Here is a 14018-nt window from a genome sequence, read left to right as displayed (position 1 = left end):
AAGATCTAATTTTAGAGCAGCCCTTGTTCCGATCGGCCAGGCAGGGGTTGCTATAGAGATACGAGTGTCCCCGTCCCTTCCCCCACCCTCAAAAATGGCTGAGCATACTTACTTTCTTGGCACTCCCAGTGCCCTCACTCTGACTGCTGGGTATATTAGTCTGCGTTCTGGCAGCAATGAGAGTTAAGCTGCCATTTCTAGTTGTTCGGAGTCGCTGGGCAGGTGGAGAGACGGAGGGACAGGCTTTTTCCCCTTTGCCTTGTTTGCTCAGACAGCTCTGGGGAGAATGCCAAATGCTCCTGGTGCTCAGATCAGTTCACCGCCGCTGCCTTTCTGGTACTTTCAGAGCACGGACGGGACAGTGCCCTGAAGCTGCTAATTCAGACGAGGGTAATGGATACAGTTGCGTAGCCCAGAAAAACTCAGCTTTGCTTGTGTGGTAATGATGTCTCTTCACCAGCAAATGAAACCCATGCAGGGCCCCTGGAAAAGCGCAATATTTCTTACCTAAATAGATTTTTGAAGTGCTTGTCCAGTAGAAGGAGTTTTCCTGGCAGCGCTGGAGACCGGAGCACATGCTAAAAGGGCGAGCTTCCCTGCAGAGCGGGGAAGGAGACAAGACGTGTCCTGCTACTGTGTGCCTGCCAAGCTCTGGAAGAGCTTCATCAGACCTTGGAGTCTTAAGCAGCCTGATTCAGGGGCTCCCTGGCTGCCAGCTGTGAAGCACTTGCATGACAACTGCAAGGAAGGGTGGGAGCAAGGCTGAGTCTCTGTGGCAGCTGAACCCCTGTGGTGCTGCCTGCAAACCCTAATTGCATGGAGCTAAATGTGTCTTCCTGCCATTACTTTTCTAAGTAGGGTTATCACTTTTTTTCTTTTTTAATCAAAAGGATATTATGTAATAAGTAAAAAAAAAAAAATCCCTTTATTTCAAATATTTACATTGAGGGGGTGGAACACGGGACCTCTTGGCCTATTAAGTAATTGGCCTCTTTGTTGCCAGTACAAGGCACCGCTGTGTTCTGAAATTTAGAGGTTCCCTGTTGCACACCTCTTCAGACCAACTACCAGCCACAGCTACAGCCAAGCTCAGCAAATAGCTCTGTAACACACCTCTGGTCCTTTGCATCATCTAGACCTTGTCTTGACAAAGCCCTTCAGCCCAAAGCATTACCTTTTTTTAAAAAAAACCCGAAGGCAGGCAAAGGCCTCGAGTCTGCCTGTGAGCTTGCCCTGCAGGAGCTGCATGGACAAAATCCTGCTTCTGAAACCTTATCTGCACAAGGGCTGTTATGTTCTCATTATGGGGATCAGCTGGAGATGTTGTTTGCCTGTTTCAATAGCAGGAAAGAATTTTTCATTTCCTTGAGGTTGTCATGTGACTTGAATGTAAAGAGGAGTCGGGGTATGACGGTGTTAATTACGCCCGATTACAACCTGACTGCCCTTCCTTGGCATTAAATAACCCAGCAGAACAAGCTCTGTCCTGGCGGCCTGGTGATTCCTTCCCTTCACGTGGCGCGCACGTGATTCGGTAGCTTTGCTTTGACGTAATAGCCAAATGGCCAAGAATGCATGAGCGGATACTGTGACAGAATTCCTCTGCCTGCATGTGTACCAGGGCAACACAATAATTAAAGGAGCACGGTCAAGGCGCAAGTATTTTAAAGAGCCCTAATGTGTAACACCCTCTTAGTAACACCTCATTAAAACAACAATAGAATTTTAGAAATGTAATTGCCTTTTTTTCTTAATGATGCTAAAAATAGCGCAGTCATTTTAATTTCCTGATCTCTGGCTGACAGTGTGATTTTGTTTCCAGCAAAGGAAGGGAGTATTAGAAAAAAAATACGTGCTTTTGTAACAAAATTCCTTTCAAACTAGGAGTGATGAAAATAAGGCTGCTCATAAGAGCTCTCATAAATCTTCGTCTTCTCTGCCTCCCCCTTCCCCTGCAGAAAAAAAAACAACTTCAAAAGTTGTTGGGTTTTTTTTATCAGTGGGAAAATGAGCAAGGATGGCTGCTCCAGCACTGTGGCTAGGAAGGAGAACGTTAACGGATTTCTTAACGCGTGGTGTTGGCTGGCTTCAAAAGAAGTCCTCTTCAGTGGCAAAGGCAGTACCTGAGGTAAAGGGTTCCTGAGTGAGGGACGACAAACCAAACCCAGAAAGATGCTGAGGATCTTTGTGGAAACGGGGCAAGAGAGGAGCTTCGTATTTTTGCACTTGGGGGACGGTTGCTACGGAGAATTATTTAACCAGAGGGAGACGGAGCAGCTCAGGAACCGTTTGTGGTCTTTGTCCCTTTTGAAAATGGGCGATAAACATTCAAACGTAACTGTGTTACTGAGAAGATCTGATTCCAAGATGGAATGTGACTCCACGATGGGATTTTTCTTGGGAATTCTTTGGAACCAAGTCAGACAGGACATTTCATGGGCCAGGCAAGCTACCCCCGCTGCAACAAGGACTGCGGTAGTGCTTTGGTCACTGAGACCGGTTCTCCCTCCCTGGTCTGCTTGCGTCTGCTCTGAGGAAGATGCCTGACACGTGACTGGGAGAGCCTGGAAACGCCGTTCTCAGTGTCCCTTCCACTTGTTTGGAGCTTTGCTCTGCTCAAAAGCTGCCTTACGTGTGGACGGCGAGGGCCCTTTGCAGGTGGCGTCTGTCCAAGGTGATGGCCTTGGACCGTAAAATACGTGGCCTGCGGGTGCCTGTAGGGATTTTCTTCATTTTCCTCAGAACTAGTAATGGGTCTGGTTGAAAACACAGAGCGCGGAGCCATGCGTGCTGGCAACTGGCGCCCTTCGGCCATGTATGGTGATACTGTACGTGAGAAAAATACAGCCACCCCTGTAACGCTTCTACGTGCGTGGCTGCTTCAGGGGACTGTTTGTTACCACGCCCGGGTATCCACTCCTACCCCAAAGCCCGTGCACTTGTTTTTTCTTCATTATTGAGTTTTATTTGCAGAATAGAAGGCCATGTGGTGCTAGGTGAGCGCCTTCACCTTGCTGGCGGGTGGCTGAGGCTCAGCCTTTGGGGCTGCAGGTGCTTGCCATCCGCCCGTGACTGGGACAGGCGCCTGGATGGCCCCGGGGGGACGGTCATCTCCACAGCTGTCCTTCCCCAGGGCAGCACGCAACCCCCGCTTTGCATCGGCCGCGGCGCCGGCTTGCGTAACGGCTCTCCTCGTAACGGCGAGGCCGGCCCGGACGGAGCCCTCGAACACCCCGCGGGACGGGACGGGACGGGACGGGACGGGACGGGACGGGACGGGACGGGGGGCGGCCAAGCCGGGGCAGGCCGCGCCGCCCTTGGCAACTACAACTCCCGGCAGCCCCCGGCGCCGCGCCCGGCACCGCCCCCCCGCGCACACCCCCTTCAGCTCACTGGCTGAGGCACCGCACCAATCCGAAGGCGACGCCGGGCCCGGCCAGCCAATGGGAAGGCTGTTGCTAACACGCCGCAGTTATTTTTAGCACGGCCGCCGCTCGCGCACCTTGCGGGTCCCTTGCCTCCTCCGCGGCTGGGCCGGCCCGGCCCTCTGCTGAAGGCGGAGGCGCACAAGTGTGCGGGGACAAAGTAGTCCGGGGGTTGTGCGCCGCAGGGCGGGGAGCCCTCCCTGGCTCTGGGGGTGCTGGGGCACGGGGCCGCAGGGGCGATTGTCCCTGCTCCTGCCCTCCCCGGGGTGACAGCGGCAGGCCTTGCTTGGCCTTGCCCCGTTGTCCCCTGAGGAGGTGGGCCTGCAGCCCCCCGGCCTCCCCGCCCGTGCCTGCCCCGCCGTGTCACAGGGCTGGGGGTCCCGAGGGGTTTGCAGTGAGGGAAGGAGCCGGGGATGCCTGTTCTCCTCACACCCTTCTGGGCTCCTCACCCCCAAACTCTCCTGCCCGCGCCATTAGTGGGGCTTGGGGGTTCCAGCACAGGAGTTTTTAAAAGACTTCGCTGGGGTTGTGCAGCGTACTTGTCCCCTCGGGAGCCCGAATTCCCCAGGCCCCCCCCCTCATCCCGGGGCCGGTCCTGCCACGGAGCCGAGGCCTGACAGCACCAGGCCCCCCTGCGGCCTGCTGTGGCGGCTGCTGCCAAGCACCCGCCGTGCGCGGAGGCGAGGAAAATGCCGGTCGGTTCCTTCCCTCCCCGCTCCCGTTCGATCACCTCCCTGTGCGCCCCCCCACCCCCCCGGCCCGCCTCAGGCTAAGCCGCTTGGGGAAATCGTCGGGTCAATCCTCATCCCCGCTAACCCCCCTGCCCCTTCCTTCCCCTGGCGCCCAGAGTCGGGGCAGTCCCCGGTGCGACGCGGCTGGCAGCGCCCCCCGCTGCGGCTGCTGCACCGGCGGCGGGGGGGGAGCGGGGAGAAGGGGAGAAAAAGGGGAATTAAACCGGTCCCCGTCCCCGGGGCGCTGCGGGAGGCGAAGGGAGGAGAAAGTAGTCCCGGCCCGCCCTCCACGGCCGCATCACGCTGGGCGGGAGCGCGGATCCCTGCGCGGGGTTGCTAAGGGTGAAAGTTTGCCGTGAGTTGGCTCACTTGGGGCCAGGGCGCGGGCGGCTCCGGGCCGGCGGGGCGAGGAGAGGCGAGGCGGCGGCGGAGACGACGACACAGGCACCAGCACCCGCACCCCCACCTCCGGGCGTCCCGCACCGCCTCCGGCCCGCGCCGCAGCCCCCGGGCCCGCCCCGCGGAGGAACCGCACCGCCGGGGATAAGGCGAGGGAGGGGACGGGACGGGGCAGAGATCCGCACGCACCGCCGGGGCTCCACCGGCAGCACCCACGGTCCCCGGCAGCCGCCACCAGCCGCCGGCCCTGGAGCCGAGGACGAAGTAAGTGGGGCCGGGGGTGCTTCCCTCCCCCTCTTTTCTCGGGCCGGGTCCCCTCAGCCCGCATCCCCTTTGTGGGCTTGGCCTGAGGGGGTTCATCGTCCCCCCTCCCCGCCCGGGGGGAGGTAATTTATCCGTCCGTGGAGCGACCGTGCGGTTGCCGGCCCCCGGTGGCGATTAATGGGGCTTCAAGGGAGGGGGTGTGTGTGTGAAAGTCATAGGGTCGGTGACGCTTTGCAATGCCCCAGTTCACCATTTTGTTCGGCTCCCCCCCTCCCCAGTCTGATGAGGGGATGGGGGCGGGGTGCGGCTCAGCCCCAGCAGCCCCGAAAAGGGCAGGCTGGGCCCGAGGGCGGCGGCGAGCACCCTGGGCTGCCGGGGGAGGCGGGGGTGTCGCCGAGGTGTCTCCCTTCTCGCACGGCGGATGCAGCCCCCGCGGGCTCCGGGAGCGGGGGGAGAAGCCCGGCGACAACAAAGGCGCCGCCGGGGCTGGGCTGGGCTGCACCCCCCCCCCACCTCGATCCTGCAGGCCTCGGGGGCCGCCGCGGTGCCCCGCAGAGTGTGCGGGGCCAGGAGCTCGCCCTTGGGGTGGTGGGGGAACACCTTCCCCCTCCTCCGTCGAAGGGCTCTTTTGGGGACCTTGTTTGCGACCCTGCGTGTCCCACGGGGGGGGGACGGGGACAAGCGACGGCGGGGTGGGGGGGTGACACGGGGCTTGTGTCCTCCTGGGCTCCGTCCCCGCAGCCATGGGGCGGGGGGAGGCTGCCGTGGGGTGGGGACGCGCCTCCCCGTCTCTGCCGAGAGGGAGGGGAAGGGAAGAAGGGGGGCGGCTGCCCGGCGGTCCCGAGCGCCGGGCCGCGGGGCGTGTTCCCCGCCGTGGGCAGCGCCGGGGCGGGCGGGCGGGCCGCCAGGGCGCATGTGCCGTGGAAAATTTTGTGCCCTGCCCCGCCGAGCAAAGCGCCGGGCCCGGCCGGCCGCGGGGCGCGACGGGAGGCGTAGTCCGGGGGCGAAGTAGGTCGCGGGGCGGGGAGGGGGGGCGAGGACTACAACTCCCAGGGTGCCCCGTGGCGGCGGCGGGGAAGGGGAGGGGGGGAGGCAGGCCGGCCGGCCGGGTCACCAGAAATGGCCGCCTTCGCGGGGAGGGGGCGGCCGGCCGCTTGCCTCGGGTGCGTCCCCGCAGGGCCGCTCGCCTCGGGTGGGGGGAGCCCTTTCTGCCGCCCGTGGGTGGGATTCGGGTGGGGTGGGGAGGGGAAGGCTGGAAAGGGGGCCCTTGTTCCGGACGGGTGTGGCCTGCTGTGGGACCACAGGTCGTCGTGGCAGCCGCCTTTTAAAGTCCCTGGAAACGCCGCTGGTGAGGGTGAGGCGGCAGCCAGCCGGTCCCCGGGGGCCAGACCTCTCTCAGGAGCTTGGAGGGATACTCACAAGGTCACCCGCTGTGTTTGCGTAGCGAGGAGGAGAGGGCATCGTTCCCGTGTTTGCTCTCCTCTGATGCAAGTGATTATTTGGCCTTTCTCCTTCAGCACGTCGGTGTGCTGATAAACGGGGGGGTCTGAGGGGGCCCCTACATTCCCTCCGCAGAGCAGAGGAGCAGCCCTTTGTTCCCTGCTGGCACCTCGATTATCTGCCCGTGGTACAGTAAGCCTTTACTTTGGAAATGCTGGCAATGTGGGCAAGCCTCTCTTTATGGAAGACTTGTCAGAATACCTTTTACGATTGATATTTAGTTGTTTCTTGTCTTGGAGCCATGCTGCTTCAGCTGGTTTTTCTTTTATTTTATTACTGTGTTATCACATTTTGGTGCAGTAGAAAGAGGTTGAGGGGGTCCTACTGGAGCACATCTTACCATGTCAACAATCTGAGGAGTCAGCAGTATCTCTGACTTCTTGTGCCTTCTGCAGGTATGAGCTGTATGCAGCTACCTTGGCAGCTGTTGGTATTATTAGGCTAATTAACTCGTCTTTTTCATAGTCAAGGTACAGCGTATTCCCTTTTTAGGAAGGAGGAGTACTTCTTAAAGAAAAAAGGAGGCAACGATTTATAATTGTATCTCCTTGCTGTCTTCTGCAGAAGGTTGATGAGGATGTGGGCTCCTCAAAGTATATTGAGGCATTTGTGTTGCAAATAGGGTGGTAACAAATTTTGGCCTTTGCTCCTTTGCCAATCTGTAATTTCTGATTTCTTAATAGATTTTGGATCTGGATTAGAATTTATAACATGAGATTAAAAGATTTACAAACTGGCTGTTCTCTTCCTGCTTAATTTGCTGGGATCCCAAGCTGTCCTCTGCCTCGGATGCCTCAAAGCGAAAGGAGCAAGAGGGCTCCATGTAATCCCCCTCGAGGTAGTACGGGCTGTATAAGCTCTTGTTAACATTTAGGTGTGCTCTTTCAGGGGTTTGCGTCGTGCTGTTTTCTCTGGAAAAGGCTCTGTCTCCATGCCAAGGCTCTTGCCTTCTGAAAAAGGCTTCTCCTTGTTATTATCTGAAAAACTCTGGTTGCTTATTTCTTTGGCGTTCATCTGTTCTTATTTGAACTTGGTCAGGTCTCAGTGACCTACCAAAAGTTGTTACACTACAGTAATTCCTTAAAGCAGATTTTAAAGGCAAGAGTTCTTTCCCTCTTTTCCATCCCCTTGTTCCTGTGGTTTTTCTTGTTGCTGAGTCAAACCCGAAGGGGATTCCTTCCAGAACTGACCACCTTGTTGGCGGACTTGAGGTGTGGGATCTGCTTCTGGTTACCATCATCCTGAAGCCAAGCCTCTCTGAACTCAGGCTAGTACAGAAAAAACATAAATTCACACCCCCTTTTTTTGTAAAAAAGCCTTAAAATACTTCAGGGTTTCTTTAAAATTTATTTAATCCTTCTTGTCCACTAAACTAGATCAAGCAAACAAGTCTGGTCAGTTTTTTCTTCCTCCTGACCTAGGCCAGCGTGGATACCTGGTTGTGCTGCTGGGATTCCCGGTTTTTCAGGGGAATGCTGACACTGTATGTTTGTACTCCATCCCCACCCCCAAATAATTGGCACAAGTCGTAAACATTGGCTTGAGTGCTGCGTGAGAGCATCCCCGAAGCCCATTTTAGGAAGATGGTTGAACATGGTGTGTCTGTTTGAGCAAGGTGAGGGCAGCTGAAGACAGAGCGGCCTCTGACTAAGCTGCCAATTAAAAACTGGATATTCTGCTTCCCCCTGATGAGGTGTGGAGGCTACTGGAAGTGTGCTTCCTCTTAAAATATCTGTGGGATTTGTTTTCTTTGGATGGGTGACAGTGTGCGGTGCTGACCTACCTGGGGGTTTTTTGTACCCAGACGAACATTGTTTGTCAATCTGTATATAATGGGCAAGCTGAGTGTTGTGGTTTTGCATTGTGCTTTTGTAGGTTCTCTCCATTTCAGAAACTTCCTCACGAGGGAGGGAGGGAGAGAAGGAGGATTACTTCAGTCTTTGGCCAACAACTTCAGTTTTTATTAAGTAGGTACCTGCTCCTGGCAGAGCGCATCTTCCCTCTACGCAGGGATAAGTGATGTGAACTGTATTGGGCAGGCTGTTGGCACGTGTGTTTTGTGACCCCGCACACATTTCCTGCCCCCCTCTCCCTCCCAACTGAATTAAACTGGGATTTTAGGCTTGTAGCTGGGCAGAGCCTCAACTGGGTACACTTTATAAGATATGTGCCTGCCAGTCAAGGGGATACTAAACACGGGCTGGCAGCTGGTGCCTCAGCACCCTCCTTCGCTCCTTCTCGTCCCTTCTGCGCTTGTGCCAGCAGGACGCAGCACCCGGCACGACCACCCGGCCTCCTGGAGGAGAGGCTGGCCCTGCCGTCCTGAGGGCGAGCGGGTCTCTGCACAAGCTGCTGAGCGAGTCACAAGGCCGTTCAGGTGGTGCGCTTATGTTCTGGAGAGGCTGGTGCAGGTGAGCAGTGCTGGAAGCTGCTGAGTGCCAGGGCAGAGAGAGACGTGTTAGATGTGCTGAAATAGCTCTGCCAGAGCAGACAGTTGGCCTGCCAGGTTTCAGCAGCGGTACTTGGCAGCGAGGTGAGTATAATGTACGTACCTGTGTGCGGGTAGTAGCTACACCCTTATTTCTTCTGTAGAGGAGCAGGGAGACTCCTTCCTACCAGCATCTCTCTATTTTGAGGGCCAGTAGGTTTGGGGTGACTCTCCTAGAGAGTGTCACTGCTTGTTAGTGTTTGTGCAAACTGCTCATTCCGCTTTTGTTAATGAAAAAGCGCGGCTGTTTATCTCAACAGGTGGAGAGGAGTTGTGTTCTCTGGTCGTCATCCATCCTTTTCTCTCTTTCCCTAGGTCTGTTTGGAGCCAAATCTTGTCTATGCGTGTGTCATTTTGTCTCTTTTAATACACTGCCCTGACTTGCTTGCTGCGAAGGGAGTATGCATCTGGAGATCAAAGTTGCTCTTAACTTCATCATCTCATACCTGTACAACAAGCTTCCTCGGAGGCGGGCAGACCTGTTTGGTGAGGAGCTGGAGCGCCTGCTGAAGAAGAAATATGAGGGTCACTGGTACCCGGAGAAGCCTCTGAAGGGATCTGGCTATCGCTGTGTTCATATAGGGGAGACAGTGGATCCAGTGGTGGAGCTGGCAGCCAAGCGGAGCGGGCTGGCCGTGGAGGATGTGCGCGCCAATGTGCCGGAAGAGCTGAGTGTCTGGATCGATCCTTTTGAGGTTTCCTACCAGATCGGCGAGAAGGGCTCTGTTAAGGTCCTCTACCTGGATGACAGCGAGGGCTGCAGCGCTGCGGAGCTGGACAAAGAAATCAAGAGCAGCTTCAACCCCGATGCCCAGGTATTTGTCCCCATCGGCAGCCAGGACAACTCGCTGTCCAACTCTCCGTCCCCCTCCTTCGGCCAGTCGCCTAGCCCCACCTTCATCCCTCGCTCTGCCCAGCCCATCACTTTCACCACTGCCACCTTTGCTGCCACAAAGTTCGGCTCTACCAAGATGAAGAAGGGCGGAGGAGCTGGAGGAGGGGGCGGCGGAGCAGGGGCTGGGCAGCAGCCGAGGATGGTCAGGTCTCCCACCACCAACCTGCTGAAGCACAAGGGCCTCTCCCTGTCTATGCACTCTCTGAACTTCGTCGGGAGCGCTGGGAGCCAAGCCCCGCAGTCGCAGCTCTCCCCCAACGCCAAGGAGTTCGTTTACAGCGGCGGGTCGCCGGGAGCCAGCAGTCTCTTCTTTGATGGTGTTGCCAGTGAGAGCCAGGCCAGCAGCGTCCCGCCGGCATCGCAGTTCAACACCGGCACGGGTGGTACCTTTGATATGGCTCAGGTCTTTGGTGGCAGCACCAACAGCCTCTTCTTGGAGAAGTCTCCCTTCGTGGAAGGACTCAGCTACAACCTGAATGCCATGCAGTATCCCAGCCAGTCGTTCCAGCCTGTCGTCCTGGCCAACTGAACACAAGGAAGGAGAGTATTTTGGGGCGGGGAGGGAGGGGGGGGAAACAAGAACAAAACAAACACACAAGAGGGAGAGAAAAGAAAAATAGAAATATACAGAAAATATTCAAATCTTATAAATATAGCTTCTTGGGAAAAGAGAGAGCCCAGTGTTGTTGCGCTGTGCTGGCAACGCTCCTGAAGCACTGACTTGTTTTTTAACTCAGTCCCTGTGCTTTTTTCCTACTCAATTTTTTACTCCTTAAATGAGTCTTGGGATTTTTTCGGTTTGTGTTCCCCCTTCCCCCAGCCCAGGACTGGTGCAACCATAGGTCACGATGCTCCTGATTCCCTGCACCCCCCACCCCAGCGCTGGACACAGGGTCCTTCCACCTGGGTGTAGGGATGTCTTCTTTGTACCACCTCACTGGAGGAGGGACGGGGAGAGGATGAGTCAGTGTCAGTGGAGATACACACACTCTTGTTGCGTGCTAGCCAGAAATGGGTGGGTGAGCTTGCTTTTTCTGTTACGGCTCTGCGTGTAGACGGAGAGCATCTCCTGTGCCCGCGGGCATAGACCGTTGTGCTGTTGTTGCTCCAGCCCAGGCTGGCGTCAGCTGTTCTGTCTGTGTGTTGAAAAGCACTAACTCTTCTCCTTGACCACCTCCCAGCACATAGCAGGGAGGGCAGAGCGTTACTGTGAAATGGCTTCTTCCTGCTCACTTCCTCATCTGCACTTCCAGCCGTGGCTAAAGGAGGACACCGCTTTGAACTGCGTGACTCTGGTTATCGTCCCCTTCTGCGTGTGAGCGAGGGGGCCTTTTGGTGCCCTCTCGGGGCCAGCCGGTTGGGCTGGGTGACAGCCCTGTGGTGTAGAAACACCACCCGCCTGTCCCTGTGGCTGGGGGAGGTGGTGCTGAGCCAGGCGGCCCCACTTGGATCTTGCACCCGCTTCCCGGACTTTGTCCCCAGCAGCAGGGGCTAGCATCCACCTGGGGTGGCCTCTGCGGTCTGAGTTCTCGTTCCCTGCTGTGAATTTATCTTCTTGCCTCAGAGGGGGAATTCCTTCTTTTTTAGTTAGAGAGGCAGCACTACTTTTGAGGAAGAGAAAGGGCTATGTTGTTGAAGCTGCTCTCTTGAGTGGTAGCATAAGGGTTTGTGCTTTCAGCCAGGTATACCCCTGACTAAATCCCCTCCCCTGCCCTTCTGGAGGAGCGAGAGGAGGTGGCTGATCTGGTGCGGAAGGGAAGCACCTAGCATAAACTCATAATTCCAGCCAGATCACGATAGTGCGGACGGCGCTAGGCTTAGAGCAGAGCGGGGACGGGCGCTCTGAAGGCGAGCGGCCGTCCCAGTGTGTGAATGTACGGTGCCTCCTCGCTGCAGGGCCGGGATCTGGGAAGGCCCCTGCAGCTTTCCCTGGGACAATGTGCTGCAGTCGGGCAGTAGTGGTGTTTCAGCTAGGTCACTTCTGTGTTAGGGACTGCAAAGCCCACCTTCATGGGAAGCCGAAGGAGGGCTGCTTCTTGCCCAGGCAGGGTGGAGGCTCTCTAGGTGGGAAGGAGGTCTCCTTGGAGGCTGTTGTGGGAGTATGGAAACGTGCAAAGAGGAGAGAGATGGAGATGATGAGACTCCAGTCTTTGAAGTTCTCAGTTTAAAAGAAAAATAAGCTTTTTTGCTGCCTCCCAAACTTGAGGTTTGGTTTTCTTTTAATGTCGTCTCTGGAACACCCTCTGAAACCCAATTCTGTATCTGTCGAAGTGTGCTCTTTCAAGACATCCCTGTTTCAGGGGAGATAGGCTTGAACTCATGCTTTTTCTGCTCCCTTCCCTTGAGCTGAGATGAAGGCACTCCAGCCCTCTTGTAGTTGTGTTGCCAATGAGCCTTTGCAGAGGTAATGGGCTGTTCCAGGGAGACTGCCACTGTCTGGAGCTCTTTAAGGAGAGTTTCCAGCACACCCTTCCCCTGGCTGGGTGACTGGGGGAGGCACGGTCCTGACCTCGTGCCCAGCGTGGGTTCCCGAGCAGGCTGCTTGCCATAGAGCTATGACCAACATGGCGGGTGGGCAAGGAGAGCGGAGCCCGGCTAGCTTCCCCTAAACCGGTGCCCGCAGCCTCAACCCCGCAGGTTTCCAGACTAGGAGAAGTTGCTGAGGAATGGCCGAGCTGTTGGGTTTCCCTTTTTTCCTTTTTTTTTTTTTTTTTTTTTTTTTTTTTTTGAACCCCCCAACTTATGGATGTTACCACTGCCACCCCGTCCTTCTCCCCAGGAGTGTGCTGCTGAGTGCCAGCCCACTTGCTACACTGGACTGAGGGGTGCTCAGCCCCTGATGGCAGGACCTGGTCCAGTTGTCCCCCACTGTCCCCGCATCTGGCAAAGCCACCTGTGAGCCGCTGCCGCGGGACAGTGTGCTCTCCTCTGGCACAGGGAGGGAGGGGAGAGGTGGGGATGCCCCCCGGCCACCCGCTTATGTGTGTGAAGCTTTGATGCCGCTTTGCCCTGCCACATGTATTTATCTGCTTTAAAAATAGTGGTGTGAGTGGAAGGAGGAAAAGAGGAGGGACCAACCTCTTTGTAGCTTAAAAGGAAAAAAGCGTGCTTCAGAAACGTTCCTCCAGCGTCAGGCAGCAATGGAAACTAACGGCCTTTTTGGGTCTTTTCTAGTCTTGGATGTAGGCGTTCAGCTTCAATTTTATTTTTTAAAAACCTGCACTAATTTACCTGGTTTCTTAGGAAGAGAAGAGAGAAATTTTTTTTTAACTTTTATTTTTTATGGGTTTGTGTTCTTTTTGTTGATGTCCGTTTGTATTGAATAATTTGCTACATTTGTAAAATGTAAGAGGTATATATAATATATGTATATTTCTAACGTAAAAAAACTGTAATTTTTTTCTTTTCGAGATTTTTTCTTAAAAAGAGGAGAGAAAAAAATATTTTTTCAGGAAAAAAACTTTAAAAAAAAAAAGAAGTGGTGAAGATTCCTTTCTCCCCACTCAGCCTCCCTCCTTTCCCTCCCGCCACTCTCCGAGGAGTGAATTGACAGTTGCCTTGTGGGAGAGAAGGAGTGAAAGAGGACAGAAGTCTGTATGTCTCCGAGCGGAGGGTTTCCGTGTGTGCTCTGCTTGGGTTTCTTTCTTTCTGAGAAGGGGGCTACTGAGAGGGGGAACCAGGGGGTTGCTGTCTTTTTTTTTTTTTTCCTTCTTTTTTTTTTTTTTTCTTTAGCGAAGGAGGAATACAATCAGAGTTTTGTATTCAGAATGTTGTGCAATATTTTGGAACGGGACATTGGTGTGTCTAGAGATTTAGTTAAAAACAAAACAAAAACAAAAAAAAACAAAAACAAAAAGGTTGATCAAATCTGTACAGTTTCTATTGTTCCAGATTTTTTTAAGTTTGTATTAAAAGCATGATATAATAACCGGTTGTTGTGTGGTGTGTGTGCTCGGTGGGGAGAAAACGCCTCTGCTGTCCCTGTTCCTGGGTGAGGAGGGACGTGGCCGCCTTCCCTGCCTGCCTTTGGATGAACCGGCGCCTGGCGTCTTCCTGTCGCAGGCAAGGCCGCTGGTTTGCGGTGTGCTTGGCGCAGGTTTCATTGTGTTAGGAATAGCCTGGTGATGCCCAGGCTTGTGCAACATGGCAAGGGCAGCAGTCTCCCTGACCCCTTGCGCTGCCAAGAATAGCAGTGGCATAGGAAAAAGCGGCGGTGTGCCTGGCCTTCCCAGGTCCTGTCGTGATTCAGCTCCCTGGGGAGGGGGGGGGAAGAGCTGGCTCTCCTCCCTGGGAGGCTTTGGTGTGTGGTGCCTCAG

The 14018-nt window shown here is 55.4% G+C and overlaps 1 protein-coding gene across 1 annotated transcript; it reads left to right on the top strand.

The window, feature by feature from the left end:
- The first annotated feature begins 4571 nt into the window (after positions 1 to 4571).
- TOB2 (transducer of ERBB2, 2) lies at positions 4572 to 10253 on the top strand. The gene is made up of 2 exons (XM_050902891.1): positions 4572 to 4819; positions 9123 to 10253. Exon 2 carries the CDS (start codon positions 9209 to 9211, stop codon positions 10229 to 10231), a length of 1023 nt encoding a protein of 340 aa, XP_050758848.1. The 5' UTR covers positions 4572 to 4819; positions 9123 to 9208; the 3' UTR covers positions 10232 to 10253.
- The last annotated feature ends 3765 nt before the right edge of the window (positions 10254 to 14018 follow it).

This window comes from Gymnogyps californianus, chromosome 1 (assembly GCF_018139145.2).
Source record: "Gymnogyps californianus isolate 813 chromosome 1, ASM1813914v2, whole genome shotgun sequence".
Lineage (NCBI taxonomy): Eukaryota > Metazoa > Chordata > Aves > Accipitriformes > Cathartidae > Gymnogyps > Gymnogyps californianus.
This window is presented reverse-complemented; position numbering and strand designations above follow the sequence as displayed.

Bases quoted from the DNA above. Each gene is read 5' to 3' on its own strand.
- TOB2 (XM_050902891.1), top strand. From the start codon at position 9,209: ATGCATCTGGAGATCAAAGTTGCTCTTAACTTCATCATCTCATACCTG.